At 44.0% G+C, this 19,086-nt stretch overlaps 1 protein-coding gene across 3 annotated transcripts in view; it reads left to right on the forward strand.

The window, feature by feature from the left end:
- RASGRF2 (Ras protein specific guanine nucleotide releasing factor 2) overlaps positions 1–15,016 on the forward strand; it is a 486,592-nt gene extending 471,576 nt beyond the window's left edge. For all 3 annotated transcript variants that reach the window (XM_040341627.1, XM_040341631.1, XM_040341628.1), the window contains 3 exons: positions 776–893; positions 9,080–9,148; positions 13,867–15,016. In XM_040341627.1, coding sequence (XP_040197561.1) covers positions 776–893; positions 9,080–9,148; positions 13,867–13,959 — 280 coding nt within the window. In that variant the 3' untranslated portion in view covers positions 13,960–15,016. The remainder of the gene's footprint in view (positions 1–775; positions 894–9,079; positions 9,149–13,866) is intronic.
- The last annotated feature ends 4,070 nt before the right edge of the window (positions 15,017–19,086 follow it).

Raw genomic sequence — 19,086 nt, forward strand, 5'->3', positions numbered from 1 at the left:
CACCATACTGGAGCATTGGAAAGCTGCAATATATAGAATTTTTGTTCTGGTTTTTATACCGCTTTAAGGCCAGGCCTGAGCTGGATGACAGAGGTATGCCAGTACGCGGAGTGGAGCATGTCTGTGCTGAGAAGCTGTCATTAATGTAACAACTTGCCTCACAGGGTTCCATCTGTGGCCCCATTTAGCTGTTGGATGGGAGACCAAAGGGGCAAGGGATACAGGTGATGTCATTACTCAAATATGGAAGTGCTTATATTAGGGAAATGACTTGCATCACAGGGGAGACATAACTAATGGGAAACTGGCCACCGTGGTTGCAGCACATGTTGGATGGGCAGAGACTAGTTTCCCATCAAGTCTGCCTTGCTTTTGGTTGTCAAACAGATGTCAGTGGGCAGAATTGAAAGCTGTTATTGGACTAAATTGCAGATAGGCATCTTCCCACTGCTATGCGTTGTCAATCACAGGTAAACTGGACCTGATGGGAAACTAGTTCCCCTTGTCTCACCTACTAAAATAAAGGATCTACTCAGCCATGCAAATGTCGTTGTTACAAGCGCACGGGCTGGGATGGAAACGCACTGGGTAAAAAATGTCTGGTATGGACACTCCAATGTCAGCGCTGGCCTCTCTGGTGCAAACATGGCCAATTTTGGTGTGGAGGCTTGACAGAAATCTTGAAGGTGTCTATGACACCCCTTATAGATTCCCCTAATTATGTCGTAAAGCAGTTAATAAAATGTGTTTTTTTTTCCTTCTCTATGTCTTGCAGCTGTAATCCACCATCTGTACCCTACCTGGGAATGTACCTCACTGACCTGGCCTTTATTGAAGAAGGCACACCCAACTTTACAGAGGAAGGCCTTGTAAACTTTTCAAAAATGAGAATGGTGGGTACTTTTGCTGTGGAATTTTTTTTTCAATGTCTTACCTTTTCAGGTGTTTGTTTAGTGCATGCTACTCCTAATAATTTGAAATGCAAGGAAACTGAGTCTGTCCAAACTGACAAAGAGGGACACATATTTTCCCCACTTGAAAACCAAGCCTTTTCTGGCCCTTTTTGTTTAAATCAGTCACATGGTATTTGTGCAGCGGTTTAAATCAGTCGCATGGTATTTGCGCAGCATTTTTTGAGGGTAAAATTAATTTTAATTAATGTAAAAAAAACACAATATATACCCCAATTTTTTTTGTATATGAAAGATAAGTTTAGGCCCAGTAAATAGATACCCAACATGTCATGCTTTAAATTTGGGTACACTCATGAAATAGTGACAAACTTCAGTACTTAAAAATCTCCATAAATGCCTGTTTAGGTTACCTGTTTAGAGTTACAGAGGAGGGCCAGTGCTAGAATTATTGCTCTTGCTTTACCGTTCACGGCTCAAAGGTGTGGTGCAAACCATTTGTGTATGCTTCAATGCGCGAGCACAAAGGGATGGGTGTGCAATCACGTTTTTTTATTTTCTTATTTATTTATTTTTACACTGACGCTTGAATTTTTTTGTATCACTTTTATTTCTATTATAAGTAATGTAAACATCCCTTGTAATAGAAATAAGGTGACAGGTCCTCTTTGTGGAAAGATTTGGGGGCAAAAAGACCTTTAAAAGCAAGAGATTGAAAGTGTTAAAGTGTTAAGTAACGTCATGACGACGCTCCGGTCCTCCAAGTCCATAGAGGCGATCAAAGATGATCTAGTACCTGCCATAATCCTAGGTAACTTTAACACTCCAATCAATGTTAACACCGCAACCACTTCTCAACTACTCAACCTCCTCTTTTAACCACCACTCACTCCCAACTGCAACACTCTTGACCTCATATTCTCCCATCTCTGCACTCCAATCACAACCTTATCCGTTTCACCCTCTCCCTGTCTTCTAACTCCCATGCTGCCAATCTGCAAACCGCTACCCACAGGAACCTTCCCCACCTCAACCCTCTTTATTTCATTCTGCTACTGATGGCCTTCACGATAAAATTGCACCCCTGTTATTCCCAGACCTGACCACATTCATCTACAGCAACACACAGCATCCTCCCTGGATGCACTTGGTCCTCTTTCTACACGCAGAACCAGGCCTTGTCTGCTACAACCCTGGCAAACAGAGAACACCAGAAGTCTCAAGAGATGCAGCCGTGTACTTGAGGGAGTGTGGCGTAAATCGAAAACCCTGCAAGACTTTACCCTCCTCAAATTCTACACTTCTCAAATACAACTCCCGCCTCCCCACTGCTAAACAAACCTACTACAACACTCATAAAAACCCTCTCATCCAAACCTCAACAACTCTTTTCAACCTTTAATTCCACCCACTGCCTCCACCCACCAACTTCCCTACCACCCATAAGATTGCCAACCATTTCAAAAGCAAAATCCACAAATTTTGTGATGAGATATCCAGCATCCAACTTCCCCCCCAACTAACACATCGGATCCAACACCATACCCAATATTTTTCTCCTTCAGCCCTGTTGCCACTGAGGTAGTCGCCAAACTCCTCTCCATGGCCCTCCCACCACTCGTCCCCTCACATTTACTGCGACCACCTTCCCACCCTATCCTAAACTCTCTAACCCACATCTTTAAAGGGAAGTTCCAGGCTTTTTTATGTTTATTAACCACTTAACCCCCGGACCAGATTGCTGGTCAAAGACCAGGCCACTTTTTGCGATTCGGCACTGTGTCACTTTAACTGACTATTGCGCGGTCGTGCGACGTGGCTCCCAAACAAAATTGGCGTCCTTTTTTTCCCACAAATACAGCTTTCTTTTGGTGGTATTTGATCACCTCTGCGGTTTTTAATTTTTTGCCGCATATACAAAAATAGAGCGACAATTTAGAAAAAAATTAATATTTTTTACTTTTTGATATAAGAAATATCTCCCAAAAATATATTAAAAAACAATATTTTTCCTCAGTTTAGGCCGATACGTATTCGTCTACATATTTTTCGTAAAAAAAAATCACAATAAGCGTTTATTGATTGGTTGCGCAAAAGTTATAGCGTTTACAAAATAGGGGATATTTTTCTTAATATTTTTTTTTTTACTAGTAATGGCGCCGATCAGCGATTTTTATCGGTACTGCGAAATTATGGCGGACATTTTTGACACATTTTTGGGACCATTGGCATTTTTATAGCGATCAGTGCTATAAAAATGCATTGATTACTATAAAAATGCCACTGGCAGTGAATGGGGTTAACACTAGGGGGCGAGGAAGGGGTTAATCATGTTCCCTGGGTGTGTTCTAACTGAAGGGGGGTGGACTGACCTAGGGAAATGACAAATCGCTGTTCATACAATGTATGAACAGACGATAGGTCATTTTCCCCCCTGACAGGACCGGGAGCTGTGAGTAAACACACACAGCTCTCAGTTCTCGCTCTGTAACGAGCGATCGCGGGTGCCCGGTGGTGATTGCGACCGCCGGGCACGCGCGTCAGGGGCGAGCGGGGGGCGCGCGTGCGCCCCCATTGGCTGATCGGCGAGATGACGTATAGCTACGTGATCTCGCCCAGCAGAGCCGACCTGCCGCCGTATAGATAAATAAAAGTGTAGCTGCTAGCTTTTAATAAACAGACACTGACCTGCTCCACAGTCCAGTGATGCGTCGGCCGGAGCTCCGCTCCTCTCCCGCCCTCTCCGGCCGGCGTCTTCATTCTTAGTGTGGGCACCCGGTTGTGACAGCTTTCGGCTTCACGGCCAGGCACACACTGCGCATGCATGAGCGGCAATGCGCACTGTGATTGGTCAGACGATCGCCTGGGACCTGTCACATGTCCCAGGCGATCGCTTACAGGGAGGGGCCGCTGTAGGCGATATGACGTATAGCTTAAGCGGTCCCTGGGCGGAAGGAGGAAGTGGAACAGGAAGTCCCACTCCTACTGAAGCCCCCACTCCCCCCTCAAAAAAAATACATGCCAAATGTGGCATGTAAGGGGGCACTTTTGGGTGGAACTCAACTATAACCTCTTGTCTGGCACCTTTCCCTCCCTGCTAAAATATGCACTAGTTACCCCAATATGTAAAAAACCCTCACTGGACCCCACCTGTTTGAATAACCCAAGACCCATCTCCCTGCTTCGGTTTACCTCCAAGCTCCTCGATACTAACATACAAGGCCATCCACAGCATCGCCCTCAGCTACATCACCAACCTCATTTGCAGATATCGCCCAAATTGTCCTCTCCGCTCCTCCCAGGACCTAGCTCCCTTTTTATCTCCTCCCATGCTCACCTCCAGGACTTCTAAAGAGCCTCTCCCAACCTCTGGAACTCCCTGCCCCGGTATGTCTGGTCAGCCCCTACCCTGTCCACCTTTAGGAGATCCCTTAAAATGCATTTTTTCAGGAAAGCCTATCCCACACCCACCTAAAAACTGTACCCGAGCCACCCCCATCAGACCATCCCCCGCAGCTATTATCTTTCGTACCACCTCCCCCTCCCTCTCCCTTTAGTATGTAAGCTCCACGAGCAGGGCCCCCCTGTCCCTTCTGTATTGTGCTGCCCCCTCTACATTGTAAAGTACTGTTGGCACTATATAAATCCTGTATAGTAATAATAATAGTTACTAGACGACAGCACTATCGGATCATTTCTTAGACGAGCCGGCAGAAATGGTAAGCTAGAAAAAACACACAGATTGTTCTATGACTCAAGAGTGCTTGTGAAAATTTGATGTGCCTGGCTATGCAGGGTGAAGAATCCCAATATACTTGTGGCTCCTTAGGGGGCACTCTCTACACAGAAAAAATACATTTGTATAAGCACACAGCAGTTTATTTACTAAAACATGTGTGCAGTGCAAAATCTGGTGCAGCTGTGCATAGTAACCAATCAGCTTTTAACTTCAGTTTGTTTAATTAAAGTATGGTAGTTGTAAAGGCTAAAGATTTTTTTACCTTTATGCATTGTATGCATGAAGGTAAAAAACCTTCAGTGTGCAGCAGCACTCCCCCCAGTCCCCCCAATACCTACATGAGCCCCATCTCTATCCAGCGATGTGCACAAGAGCCTCGGCTTCCCCCGGGTCTCAGCCTCCTAATTGGCTAAGACAGCAGTGGGAGCCGTCGGCTCCCACTACTGTCAATCACAGCTAGCGAGCCAATGAGGAGAGAGCGGGACAGGGCCGAGCCGCATCTGTGCGTCAATAAACACACAGAGCAACGGAATGGGAGTGAGCCTGCTTGGGTGCCACCATAGCAAGCTGCTTGCTGGGGGGCGGGCACTTGGCAGGAAGAAGGTGCCAGGAGCATCGGCAAGGGACCTGAGAAGAATTGGGTCAGGGCTGCTCTCTGCAAAACCACTGCACAGAGCAGGTATATATAACATGTTTGTTATTTAATTAAAAAGAATTGCCTCCCGTTGGTATAGGGTTCCGGCAGACATGGCTCAAATTTATCCCTCCACGTCACCGTTGTGTTGGCGGGGTTGCAAACTTGGAGGTACGCTGCTCCACATATGGTGGGACTGCCCCCTAGTCAAGCCTTTTGGGAAGATGTACGTGAACAAATTAAGGTAGTGACTGGGGTAGAGGTCCCTCTGTCCCCGAAGCATTTCCTGCTACATGTCCCCACGATCCCCATCAAACACTACAAGAAAAGTGTGCTGCCTCACCTGCTTAACGCGGCGAGGTGCCTGCTGCCGATCCACTGGAAAAAATCCAGAATCCCTACTCGGGAGGAGTGGGTCGTTGGGGTAAATGCAGTCAGGGAAGCCGATGACTGGATATCGACCTGTCGTGACACTCGAGACCGGTTCAACAGCGTATGGGCTCCCTGGTCGGATTACACTTCCGACCCCACCTTTGTCCCGTCCAGCCTGGACGTCGCTTTACTAGAATTATCAGATCCCTCCCTTAAAGCCCGCAGACTAGCGAACGATTAGGAGAGAATTTTGCATTCATACGATTGGCTACACTAAAGGAAGGTGGGATGCCTGGAGAGATCGACCCCTGATGTGCCGGGCTCGGCGTGGAGTAATGTGCAGCTCCCCACAAGATAGCAGGTACACCTGAACTCTTATTGCCCGTTTCTTTCCTTTTCCTATCTTTCCCCCCTTTCCATACCAAACTCTGTTCCCAGTCTTTCTCTTATTCCCACAAATGTATGTCTATATGTTATGTTAGCAACTGCATTACCAACCAGACGGGAACAGGGCTAGATATGCAGAATCTCAGGGTTTGTGGGGCTGTCCCTAGGTGCTGAAGGGACACTGATGGCCTCGCGTTTAGACCCAGAGCCCCGCATGCAGGTGCCCATGGTGAGCGGGCGGTGGCTGGGGGCAGAATGACGGAGGCCTTTGTGCCCCCCCCCTGCCCCGTTCGTGGGCCGTGTCCCTATCACTTTAACGACCTGTGCGGGCGGCTGCTGGACCCATTCGAGGGGTCCGGGGCCGTCTGTGGAGGATCACCAATACCTTGCTCTTTCTAATGTATTGGCATAGCTGCCCGACCTTACATTGCTCATTGGACAATAGCACTCCTCCTGGTTGGGACTAGAACACGAGTCACCAGTTTGGTGCCCGTTATCTTGGCAATGTCTGTTTATGTTATGTCGGTTCAACGGACCCCCTTGGGTTATTGATGCTTATTCGGCCCTGCGCGGTCGCTATTTCTCTTTGTTTTCAACTTAGCTGTTGAACGTGTATGTGTTAAATGTTAAATAAACTTGATTATACAAAAAAAGAATTGCCTACAATCTTTGATAAAAAAATAAATAAAATCTGGAAGCTGATTGGTTTCTCTGTAGAGCTGCACCAGATTTTGCACTCTCCAGTTTTAGTAAATTAATCCCACAGTTCGCATTTCTCTCTATTCAGGTGCTCTGTGTGTTAGAAATGATCACATCAAAAAAGGAAACCGGTCGTGTGTACATTTTCGTTGAGGAAACTGTCGAGAAACTCGACGAGCCAAAAAGAAAGCATGTTCTCTATTTCCTTGACGGGAATGGAGAAAATTGGCTTGTCGAGTTTCTCGACGGCTTCACAAGGAACTCGACGAGCAAAACGATGTGTTTCGCCCGTCGAGTTTCTCGGTCGTGTGTACGAGGCCTAATAGTCAACAACAACCTGGAGGATTGGAAATGTTTAGCTGATGATGTAGTATACTCCACTGTAATGCTTATAGTTGTTGTTCATAAGATGTTTATATCATATGTGTTGAATCGTAGATATTTATTAAAAAGAAATTGTCATTCATTTGCAAAGATTGTTGATCATTTTAAGACACAAATAGTAATATACAGCCAGTGTAAGAGACTAAACTGGGCTAACATGGGAAAAACTGAAAGTGGCAAAGCAGACGTGTTATGAATGTGTTTGAGAAAGTCCCAGTTTTGAAATGAACGGAAAAAAAACACCAGATTTTGTAAGTGGATGATATAAGAAAGTACCGGTAAGCTACAGTAATTTTAGTCAGCAAATGTTTTCTTTGAGGCAATACTGGAAAAGTTGGCCGGGCGAGCTGCTCGCTGTCTGCCAGATTCCTCTGAACAGCAGATGGGAAGTGCCTCTAGGTGTCTAGGGGAATCGTAAAGTTTTAGTTCTAGAACTGCCATTCATGAACGTACCTGTAGAAATAACTACATTATTATCTTAGTATAAAGTTTAAACTAAATATTCTTATCTTTTAATTTATGTAGTAAGTATATATTATTTTTCAAGACATAAATGGCACCGTGTTCTAGTCCATAATTCTAGCACCAGTCCCCGTATTTATTTATTTTTTAAGCAGACTTCTTCTGGTTCTCTTTTTAACTTTTACATTTTTTTTTTTTTTTTGTAAGCCCAAAGCTAAAAAAAAGTAAGGAAATGCGACTTTGTTTTGTAGTGAACACAGTGTGAGAACACATGGAAATGTACTAAAACTGGGGCACTCAGAATCTGGTGCAGCTGTACAAGTAGCCAATCAGCTTCTAACTTTAGCTTGTTCACTTGAGCTTTGCCAGTAAGGCCTCGTACACACGACCGAGAAACTCGACAGGCGAAACACATCGTTTTCCTCGTCGAGTTCCTTGTTAGGCTTGTCGAGGAACTCGACAAGCTTGCTTTGCGTACACACAGTCAAGCCAAAATCTCCTCGTTCTCAAACGTGGTGACGTACAACACATACAACGGCAGGGGAAGTTCGATTCCACTGGCTAAACTCTTGGGGCTGCTTTTGCGAATTTCATGTGTTTGCGTGTTAAATAAAAGTTTGGTAAGAGACGATTTGCACTTTTCAGTCTGTTACAGCTTTAAAAATGTGTTATCTCCATTACAAATGCTACTTTTACTCTCGTCTCATACTTTAGTCTGAGCAAGCGCGGGTTTCTTAGCATACAGACGTCCGAGTTTCTCGTTGAAAACCAGCCCGACCAGAAACTCGACGAGCCAAATCAGACTCCCGTCGAGAAAATAGAGAACTTGCTCTCTTTTTGGCTTGTCGAGGTTCTCGACAGTTTCCTCGACGAAAATGTACACACGACCGGTTTCCTCGGCAAAAAAATATCTCCCAGCAAGGTTCTTGCTGGTTTTTGCCGAGAAACTTGGTCGTGTATACGAGGCCTAAGCCCTCGTTCACACTGAACACAGCTTTGAAATCGTGCAAGTTTAAAGCCGCATTTCCGTCCGACTTCAGGGGAAACTTGAAAGACTTGTTCTATATCTATTGAAATCGCCCCCAAAAGTAGTGCAGGAACTACTTTTGGAAAGCGGTGCACCGATTGGGATGCTCCTATTGCAGGCAATAGGCTCTGATTTGACATGTCATATCGCGCCGATGTGAACAGGGGCTAAAACCTGTAAGCTGATTGGTTTCTCTGCAGAGCTGCACTGAATTGCACATTTCAGTTTTAGTAAATCTCCCCCACAGCTAGTAGGGAAGAGTAACATACTGTACATCCTGCGACCCCTACTCTACTTTTTCTCAATAGGAATGAATGAATGGATTATTGTTAAGCTGACCCAATATTTGGTTGTCCATCAGTTATTGATTTAAAGTTTAGCAAATCAAATTTAAATCGCAATTCAAAGTATTTCTGTATATTCTGCTGTACTAATAACATCTTTATTATGCTGTTTTGCTGTAGATATCGCACATCATTAGAGAAATCAGACAGTTCCAGCAGACCCCATACCGAATAGAACACCAACCAAAGGTAATACTCTCTCTAACATGGTGTATTGGTAGTGTTGCGCACTATACATATCGATATTGGATATGAAAGCATAAATATACAAAGTCTTCCAAATCAATCCAATTTATCCTCCCTGGCAGTAATCCCAAGTGTGGCTCGGGGTGAATTTTCATTATCAAAAGCGGTAACCCCCGAGAAAGTTACTTACCTTGTCCCCAGGATCCTGCGATGTCCTCCCGCTTTGTCCGCGGGCTGTGTCGTTCGCTCGATGTACTGTGTGTCGGCCTTTGTTCCCTGCGAGCGTCGCGATGCACGGGGGCAGAGCCTGGCGCCAAATTACATTACTGTATCAAATCATTTCACATCCCTTTGTCCCTAGTGCTTTGTCCAGTGACCTGCCTGCACTTTTATTTTATAAATACTGTTCTTTTTGCCTGGAAACTGGAGATTGTCCAGGGAAACCAAAAAGTGTCCCTTTATGTCAAAAACGGTTTTAGAGCAGCTAGAAAACAGTGATAATAAATTAGAATCACTTGCAGAATTGAGCAATAGCGATTTGTGGGGAAATTCATCATCAAACACTGAAAGTAATGACAGCGACAATTCTGCAAATTTCTGTGTTTTTGATTTGATTACATTATTGAATACAATTTATTATTTTAATATTATTATTTGTTATATTTATTTATTATATTATAATTTATGATTTCCTGTTTCAAACTTCATCATACCCGGGATTTCTACTAGACTCTTGTTTGGACAGATTTAAGTGAGTTATTACTAAGAATTACAAGCCTACAATATAAAACGCCAAATTTCCATGCAAAACAATGGTACGGCTTTGAGACGCAAAAAACGAACATAATTATATCACCAGGGAGGTTAATGTGATTGTAAATGCACCCTTTCTTTTTAATTTAAATAACAACATGTTATACGTACCTGCTCTGTGCAATGGTTTTGCACAGAGCAGCCCTGATTCTCCTCTGCTCCATAGCAAGCGTGTGTGCGTAAGACACATAGGGGTTGATTTACTAAGGACAAATAGGCTGTGCACGTTGCAAAGAGCAGTTGCACTCTGCAGGTGCAGTTGCTCCAGAGCTTAGTAGATGAGGTAAGCTTCACTTTGCAAAGAATACCCAATCATGTGCAAAGAATATAAATAAAACAGCATTTTTGTTGGCACATCATTGAATGATGGAAGTCAGCAGAGCTTCTGCTCATTTAATAAGCTCTGGAGGAACGGTTTTTTCAGGGTGAAACTGCACTTTGCAAAGTGTACAGTCTATTTGCCTTCATTAAATCAACCCCATAGAGTGTGGCTTGGCCCTGCCCCCTATTCCCTCTGTCTGTGATTGATAGCAGCAGGGGCCAATGGCTCCTGCTGCTGTGTCTGAGCCAATGAGGAGGGAGAGAGCTGAGAGAGCCACTGCTCTAGTGCACATTGCTGGATCATGCTGAAGGCTTTTTATCTTAATGCAGAGAATGCAATAAGGTAAAACACCTTTCGGCTTTAGAATCACTTTAAACATCTACTGGTAGTATAAAAACAAATGTACATATGCATCCCCCTTGGGTTAAACACTACTAACTTAGTTTCACATAACCTCTGTTCTCAGCTACATAAAGGGTTTGGAGAGGTTGGGGTGCAGAAATAGCAGCACACTTATACTCCTATATTGATACAAAAAAATCACTGGCGCTCAATGGGAAATAACTAATATCCCATGAAATACTTAAAACCCTCGTATGGGCTGAGAACAGTCCGTGCTGCAGAGATCCGGATACCCTGAAGTACCACAAATACACAAATACACCAAAAAGGAAAACTCTGCGCTCCTGAAAGTTCACCAATTATAAATCCACTTAATGTTTGTGAAGAAAAAAACATACATTAACACTTTAATTTTCGGAAGATCCAGTCCTTTATATGGTTAAAAAAGGGAAAGTTTCCACAATGTACACAATATAATAAAAAAAGTATAAAAAAAACTTTCCAAATGTCTGCATCAGACCAGCACCCTCTTCAGACTTCAAATGGTTAAAGCTTGCGGTTTTAGTTTGTGGGCTGTCTAGCAAGACATCATTAGTGCAAATGGTGAGCACAGTACATTACCCAGCCAGATGTACACATCGATCGAATGTCCTTCTCCTGGCTGATGTAACAATGTCCGGGATCCTAAGCTCTCTCCTATGCGGGTATGGAAGCTTCACAGACCCGATAAATGTGACTGCTGGAGACACAGGGTGGATCAGCCTATCAGAAAGGACGCTCTCCCTGGGTGAACATGCAAGCGTCCCACGTCTGAGACACTGTTTCAGTAAACCAGCTGTACTGCAGGGAGAAGTTTAGGCGCCCTCCAGTGGGCAAATTGCAGTATGCGCTTGTTGAAAAATCAACAGCGTTGCATGGCGATTAAAATAATCGGATATAAAAGTTCTTATGCATGAATAGGATCTTCCATCATAAAAGGGGGATATTAAGAGGGGTCCTAGACGACGCGTTTCGCCCTTACAAGAGCTTTGTCACAGGACTGTGACAAAGCTCTTGTAAGGGCGAAACGCGTCGTCTAGGACCCCTCTTAATATCCCCCTTTTATGATGGAAGATCCTATTCATGCATAAGAACTTTTATATCCGATTATTTTAATCGCCATGCAACGCTGTTGATTTTTCAACAAGCGCATACTGCAATTTGCCCACTGGAGGGCGCCTAAACTTCTCCCTGCAGTACAGCTGGTTTACTGAAACAGTGTCTCAGACGTGGGACGCTTGCATGTTCACCCAGGGAGAGCGTCCTTTCTGATAGGCTGATCCACCCTGTGTCTCCAGCAGTCACATTTATCGGGTCTGTGAAGCTTCCATACCCGCATAGGAGAGAGCTTAGGATCCCGGACATTGTTACATCAGCCAGGAGAAGGACATTCGATCGATGTGTACATCTGGCTGGGTAATGTACTGTGCTCACCATTTGCACTAATGATGTCTTGCTAGACAGCCCACAAACTAAAACCGCAAGCTTTAACCATTTGAAGTCTGAAGAGGGTGCTGGTCTGATGCAGACATTTGGAAAGTTTTTTTTTTATACTTTTTTTATTATATTGTGTACATTGTGGAAACTTTCCCTTTTTTAACCATATAAAGGACTGGATCTTCCGAAAATTAAAGTGTTAATGTATGTTTTTTTCTTCACAAACATTAAGTGGATTTATAATTGGTGAACTTTCAGGAGCGCAGAGTTTTCCTTTTTGGTGTACACTTATACTCCTAGTGAATGGATGGATGTGCAGGGGGGGGGGGGGTCAGCACGAGTCTGACTATTTGGAGGACAAGCAGGCTGCTCTCTCGGCACAGCCAGAATACTGACCATGCCAGAAAGGATTTGCTCTCATGCCTAGTGTGGTCAGTTTAAAACAGCAAAGCAGGGGAACTAACCAGATCACAAGGTATTTCACACAAAGGAAGCAATACAAAGAGAATAGGATACTCTTTAACACAAGTACATGGTACAACAGGTACACATCAGGATTACGAAATATTGGGGTAACATATTCTTTCGGACCTCCTGCTCTTAGGTCCCTTGTCAACTCTTCCCTTGTTCACACCCAGGATTTCTCCATTCTCTAAAACTTCCTGCGGTGACCTGTACAGCTATTGCTTACTCTGTCTGCGTTTAGGCAATACCTGATAACTAATTTATTCAGGGAAGCCTATCCTGCCTTTGGCTAACAACTGTACTTCTGCCTTCTCTATGAACCCATCCCCACACTGTTATCACCTTTTCGATCATCTGCCCTTATCTTTGGATTGTAAGCACACATGAGCAGGGCCATTCAAACCCTATTGTCCTAAATTGTACTGTAACTGTGCGGTCTCTTTTTTTTTTTGTAAAGCAATGCAAAAACGGTTGCCACAATATAAATCCTATAAGTATTTGGATATCTACCTCACCCACATTGCAATAGCAGGACTTGTGGCTCTAGTGCTTGGCCGCTGGAGGGCCTCCCTACCAGGGGGGATGGCACCGCTTTTTCATTTCGGGGCCAGATGTTCGCCACAGGCACTACTGACTCGGGTGGTGTGCTGGGAGAGGTTAGCTGGAGGCTAATTTGGCCCCCCTTTCCCGGTGTCACTGCCGACAGGATGCCCCTAAATCCTTTCCAGAATTTTTAGCAGCATGGGCAGGCTCAGTGCTGGCTGTAGGGCCAGCCACGGCCCCCATATGTATCCTTATGTATTTTTAGGATGTTATCCATGGATGTCACTGCCATATAAATGTCCCTAACTCCTCATGAGTGAAAACCCTTATATTATTGCTTCATAACGTGATAAACATTGTTCTCCTTCTCTTTTATTCCCCTGATTGTTTATGTATCTGTTTTTATCTTTTTGATACATGCCTATTTAGGTTTAGTCCTTGAATATCTGAAAATGTTTGCTATGACATGTTATTGTTGTCCTAAATAAAGATTATACAAAAAAAAAAAAAAAAACTTGATAAAGTAAAATACCTTACATTAGATAAGCAAAAAAGTAAAGAAGTGATTTGCTACATGTTCATCACCGGCATTTCAGTAAGGCAGAACAAAGACAAGAGTGATGTACAGCGTGTAATAAATCCATAGCAATGCAGGCCAGAGTGCTTTGTACACAAATCACTCACAAAGACAAGGCAGCAATGTTGGTCACGAATACTTGTATATGAATTTGTAGTAATACGTCTATTCCTTGTAAAACAGGTGACCCAGTTCCTGTTGGACCAGTCTCGCATCCTGGATGAAGATACCCTCTATGAATTATCCTTAACAATTGAACCAAGGCTCCCAGCATGAAGAGTTTTAATGCGTGTTTCTTGAGGCAACTCAGTGCTTTCACTTCACCAACTGAATTATGCATGCCATGCCTAGCGGAGAGTAGGGGAGTGACACCCTTTCAGTGGAGGCTGACAGTGCCGCGGGCACTTCAAAACAAAGATGCCAGAACAGGACTCAGACAATGAAGGTAATGTCTGCGTGCATTGTGCTAGTCACACTAAGAGGATCCCATAAGCCCATAAAGCTGCAATGAAGAAGCAACGTTGACCTCGCTATGAAGAGTTGTGAAGGCAGGAGGCTTGAAGAGCACCCACTGTGCCAGTTTTTACAAGCAACATCCAATAATTACAGAATGACCGCACTGTGTCTATAGGGCGAGAGTCGTGACTAGTCAAGTGACATTGTGTTTCTGTAGCATATTGCAGACTGCCATACAAATAACAAGGTTCATTCTCTGCATGGTGGAGTATATTACCATAACAACATAATGAGGAGAACATGGAGTCACAGATGCTACATTCACCAGGACACTCATTATCAGCATCGCAAGAGAGAATAACTTCATCGACTTTATACATTGTACTCTCTGTACATATGTGATCATTACTGCCCCTGTTGTTTGTGATTTTCTTTTTTTATGCACTGAGCATCACGGCTCTGTTTTTTGGATGCATCTACTACTGATAATGTGAATATTGGGGATGACTACATACTGCTTGGCTGGTCTAGATATACCAGCATCGTGTGTCATTTCTACTGCATGCCATGATATCACACCTGAGAGAGTCGCCCACCTATTTGCAAAGAGAAAGAAACAGGAAATGCTTAAAAGTTCCTTTCAGGATTCAGAGGTCATCTAAAGTCATTTACTGGCCTGCCACCTGCTTCTTGTCACATACCATGTCCCAGTGTGCAGGTATATTACATTTAGAAACTGTCAGACCTCAGGTGAATTGTGACCCAATGGCAATGACTTAACTGGAACTACACTGCTTATGAGCACCAAAAACATTATTTAAAGTGATTGTAAAAAATCACCTTGTAAAACAACCCATTCGGTTTAAAATAGAAATGAAAGGCAAAACATTTTTGTATAGATATAAAAATACATTATAAATACCTTTTTTCCCTTTTCTATAAGTGATCACATTCCCTCTGTTCTCAGCTGCATAAGAGCTGCGGGAGGAGAAGCAGCAGAACACTGAGCTTCCCAGTGAATAGCTGTAAAGGGGGGGCGTGTCAGGACAAGTCTGATCATTGAGGAAGAGCAGGCTGAGATACCAGCTAGAGAACTGAACTTGGTGTGCTCTCCTGTTTAGTGTACATAGTACAGCAGGCACATATCAGGAATATAAAGTGTTGGGGTAAAAAACGCTTTAATTAATTTTTAATATTCAAAGCAAACTCCCCCATCTATCAATGTGTCCATGCTTTTTTTTGCTGATAATTCACTTTGATAAACATCCGCCAGCATTTCTGGCAATGGCCATCTTGAGTAAGGTCAGATGATTCATGTAGCGTTTACTTACTGGAATCCATCTGCCTCAGGCATGCAGACAGGAAGGTGTGCTTAGCTGAGAAAACCCCTCCTCCCCTCCTGAAAATTCCTGGGATGTCTGACATCATTTGTCTAGGCCTGGAAAAAAGTACTTTCCTGCAGAAATGTAAAAAAGATTAAAAAAGTAACTGTGATATATTTTCCTATGTATTTACTAATGCTAGCTGCATTGGAATTAAAAATAGTCATTGCTGATTTGAGAGGTTGAAGTTCTGCTAGGCTAAGTAAGGAGAAAATCGAATTGTTTTATATAAAATCTAAGGACTGAGTCATATTTTTGCATAAATGCTCAGGCATAAAGAATTCTCTTTAAAGCAGACCTGTGCTTTGGTCATACAGTGCTAAACAACAGGTTCATTTAAAAGGACACATCTTACTGTAAAATGGTTGCTTCCCTTTGCTCCTTAACCAGTTCCCGACCAGCTCACGCAGATATACTGCGGCAGAGTGGCTCTCCTGGGTGAAATTCCGTAGATATACGGCTTCGCCCAGGACAGCCACCAGAGGGTGTGTGAGTTCCTGCCTGGGGAGCCCAATGCGCGTGACCGATGGGCGCGATCGCTGCCGGCCGCGCGCATTAATGTGCACAAGCAGCAGCATGGGGGTTTGTGTGTGTAAGCACACAAATCCCCATGCTATCAGAAGAGAGAAGACAGATTGTGTGTTTCTACAAAGTAAATCTGTCAGCTCCTATAGTGAGTCCCCTTCCCCCCACAGTTAGAACACACAATATGGAACACAGTTAACCCCTTGATTTTCTCAAAAAAGGCTGCAATATAAGGCCTTCCCGAAAATAAGCCCTAGTTTAAAGTCCTTGTAAAATCATGTAATCCATGCTGTAAAAGGATTATATAATGTCCAGTGTGTGTCTTTATGTAACATTATTGTAAAAAATACCTTATTTACAACATTGATGGGCGCTCATATGACCCGCCGGAGCTCCCTTCCTCTCCCCCCGGCTGACGTCAGCAGCCCCTCATTCTGCAGTGCTTGCTGATGTCAGCGGGGATCTTGGCAACTCCCTCAGCAGTGCTCGGAGCAGGGAAGAAGAGATCCGACAGGTCATGTGAGCACACAGCGGCGCTGTAAATAAGGTATTTTCTACAAAAATGTTACATAAAGACACACACTGGACATTAGATAATACATTTACAGAGATGATTAAATGATTAAAGGACTTTAACTAGGGTCTATTTTGGGTATTACAGAGATGCTGACTCCTGAGCTGACAGGGAGGGGGCGGGGGGAGAAGACGGAAACAAATAAGACATCCCTTGAAAAAAAAGCCCTAATGCATTTTTTTGTAGCCAAAATTAATATAAGACCCGGTCTTATTTTTGGGGAAACACGTATACGCTCGTCACCTTTAGATTGAGGGGCTCCCATTCTTCCAACCCCTCTGTTAGGAGCTTGATTCAGCATAGTTAATTTTCTAATTTCCACTCAACATGTTTGGTCACTGATGTAAGAGGAAGGGGTCCTTAGCAGCAACGAAATGTCCTTTTTGTGTGGGTACCAAATAAATGTCCTAACTTTGATCTCTTATTATGGTGTGCTGGAGATATGTCCTCTTGCCCTTTTCTTCCTAGTCGCTCCATGAGAAGAAATACAGGGGAGCATATGATCCGTTTTCCTTTCACTGTGCGGGGCTGGATGCCTACATGACTGATCGCTGGACTTTAAGACTTTCACGTATGGTGGAGAGATAGTCCTTAGTCCTACTGTATGTAAGCTCCAATCAGAGGGACCAGGAGATTACACTGGACTTTTTCTATTTATTCATGCATGTGAATGGAGCAGCAGAGGAACAGCAGCTTGGGGGGCGATGTTTTAAATGAGCCCATTGCTTTGCTCTGAATAGGAAATCACTAGTTCATTTTAGAGTTTGGTAGAAAAAGTATGTGGTAGTTCTCTCAAGTGTGTGGTCAGGGATCATAGTAAAACGGTAAATTACTCTTTATGGTAATCGTCCTTCTACATAAGCCTAACAGCACATCATTTCCCTTCCTATTACTAATTATTATAACACATTTGAAAAACATGAATTAAAGCGGGGCTCTCCAACCCCCGGGTCACGGACCACTACTGGGCTGTAGCCCATTTGCAGCCGGGCCATGAAGGCTGCACTTTCGGAGGTTCGGTAGGTGCGGGCGAGCAGAGAGATGACATCACCTCTCGCGGCCCGCCCCGCATCCCAGCAGTTCCGCCCACACAGCCGGCCAGGAACACAACACTGTCTGAAGCCTCGTACACACGACCGAGAAACTCGACGGGCGAAACACAAACCTTTTTTCTCGTCTAGTTCCTTGTTAGGCTGTAGAGGAACTCGACAAGCCAATTTTCTCCATTCCCGTCAAGGAAATAGAGAACATGCTCTCTTTTTGGCTCGTCGAGTTTCTCGACAGTTTCCTCGATGAAAATTTACACACGACCGGTTTCCTCAGCAAAAAATATCTCCCAGCAAGTTTCTTGCTGGTTTTTGCCGAGAAACTTGGTCGTGTGTACAAGGCCTGAGGTGTGTGAGAGCAGAGAGATGATGTCATCTCTCACCTCCCCCCTGCACCACCACCGTCCAGTCCTCACAGCTGGCGCGATCACTACACTGAGGTGCGGCGGTCAAGAGATTAAATCTCTCACTGCCCGACCCACATTGCTGCATGTTCCACCCTCACTTGGCAAGTGACAGTCCGTATCTGACAAGTGACAGTCCCCACCTGGAAAGTGACAGTCCCCACCTAGCAAGTGACAGTCCCCATCTGGCAATTGAAAATCCCCATCTGGCAAGTGACAGTCCCCATCTAACAAGTGACAGTCCCCATCTAACAAGTGACAGTCCCCATCTAGCAAGTGACAGTCCACATCTGGCAGCAAGTGACAAGCCGCATCTGATGGCAAGTGACACTCTCAGTCTGGCAAGTGAAAAAGCTACATCTGGTGGCAGGTGACGTGGCAAGTGACACACTCAGGGTTCCCACTGATTCTGCATTATGATGAGTTGAACTATTTATTAGGGTTGTCCAGATACCGATACTAGTATCGGTATCGGGACCGATACCGAGTATTTGCGGGAGTACTCGTACTCGCGCAAATGCTCCCGATACCTAAATAGAATACTTTTTTTGTATTTATCAACATGTTCTATGAAAATTCTTTGAGTTTTTTACTACTGCGTGACAAGCAAATAAAACATTTTTATTCATTTTTACTCATTTTTATAATGTCTTGAGTTAGAGTTCTTCATAATTCTAAAGAAAATATCCTTAGTCTGTATTGTGGTTTGAAAACTGTCACATGACATTTAAAAAAAGTATCGGTATTCGGTATCGGCGACTACATGAAAAAAAGTATCGGTACTTGTACTCGGTCCTAAAAAAGTGGTATCGGGACAACCCTACTATTTATTTTTTATTACAATGTAATAATAGAAATGATGCGTTTTAATGATCCTGACACCATATCAACCATGGTGTTGTGATGATTGAAGCGCCGACACCAGCCATTTCCCCAACAAATCTCCCGGGAAAAAACGCATCCCTGCCCTCGGGCCTTAGCATAATTTTCTTCCACACAGCCGGTCCCCGGTGTCA

The sequence above is a fragment of the Rana temporaria genome, chromosome 1, assembly GCF_905171775.1.
Source record: "Rana temporaria chromosome 1, aRanTem1.1, whole genome shotgun sequence".
Lineage (NCBI taxonomy): Eukaryota > Metazoa > Chordata > Amphibia > Anura > Ranidae > Rana > Rana temporaria.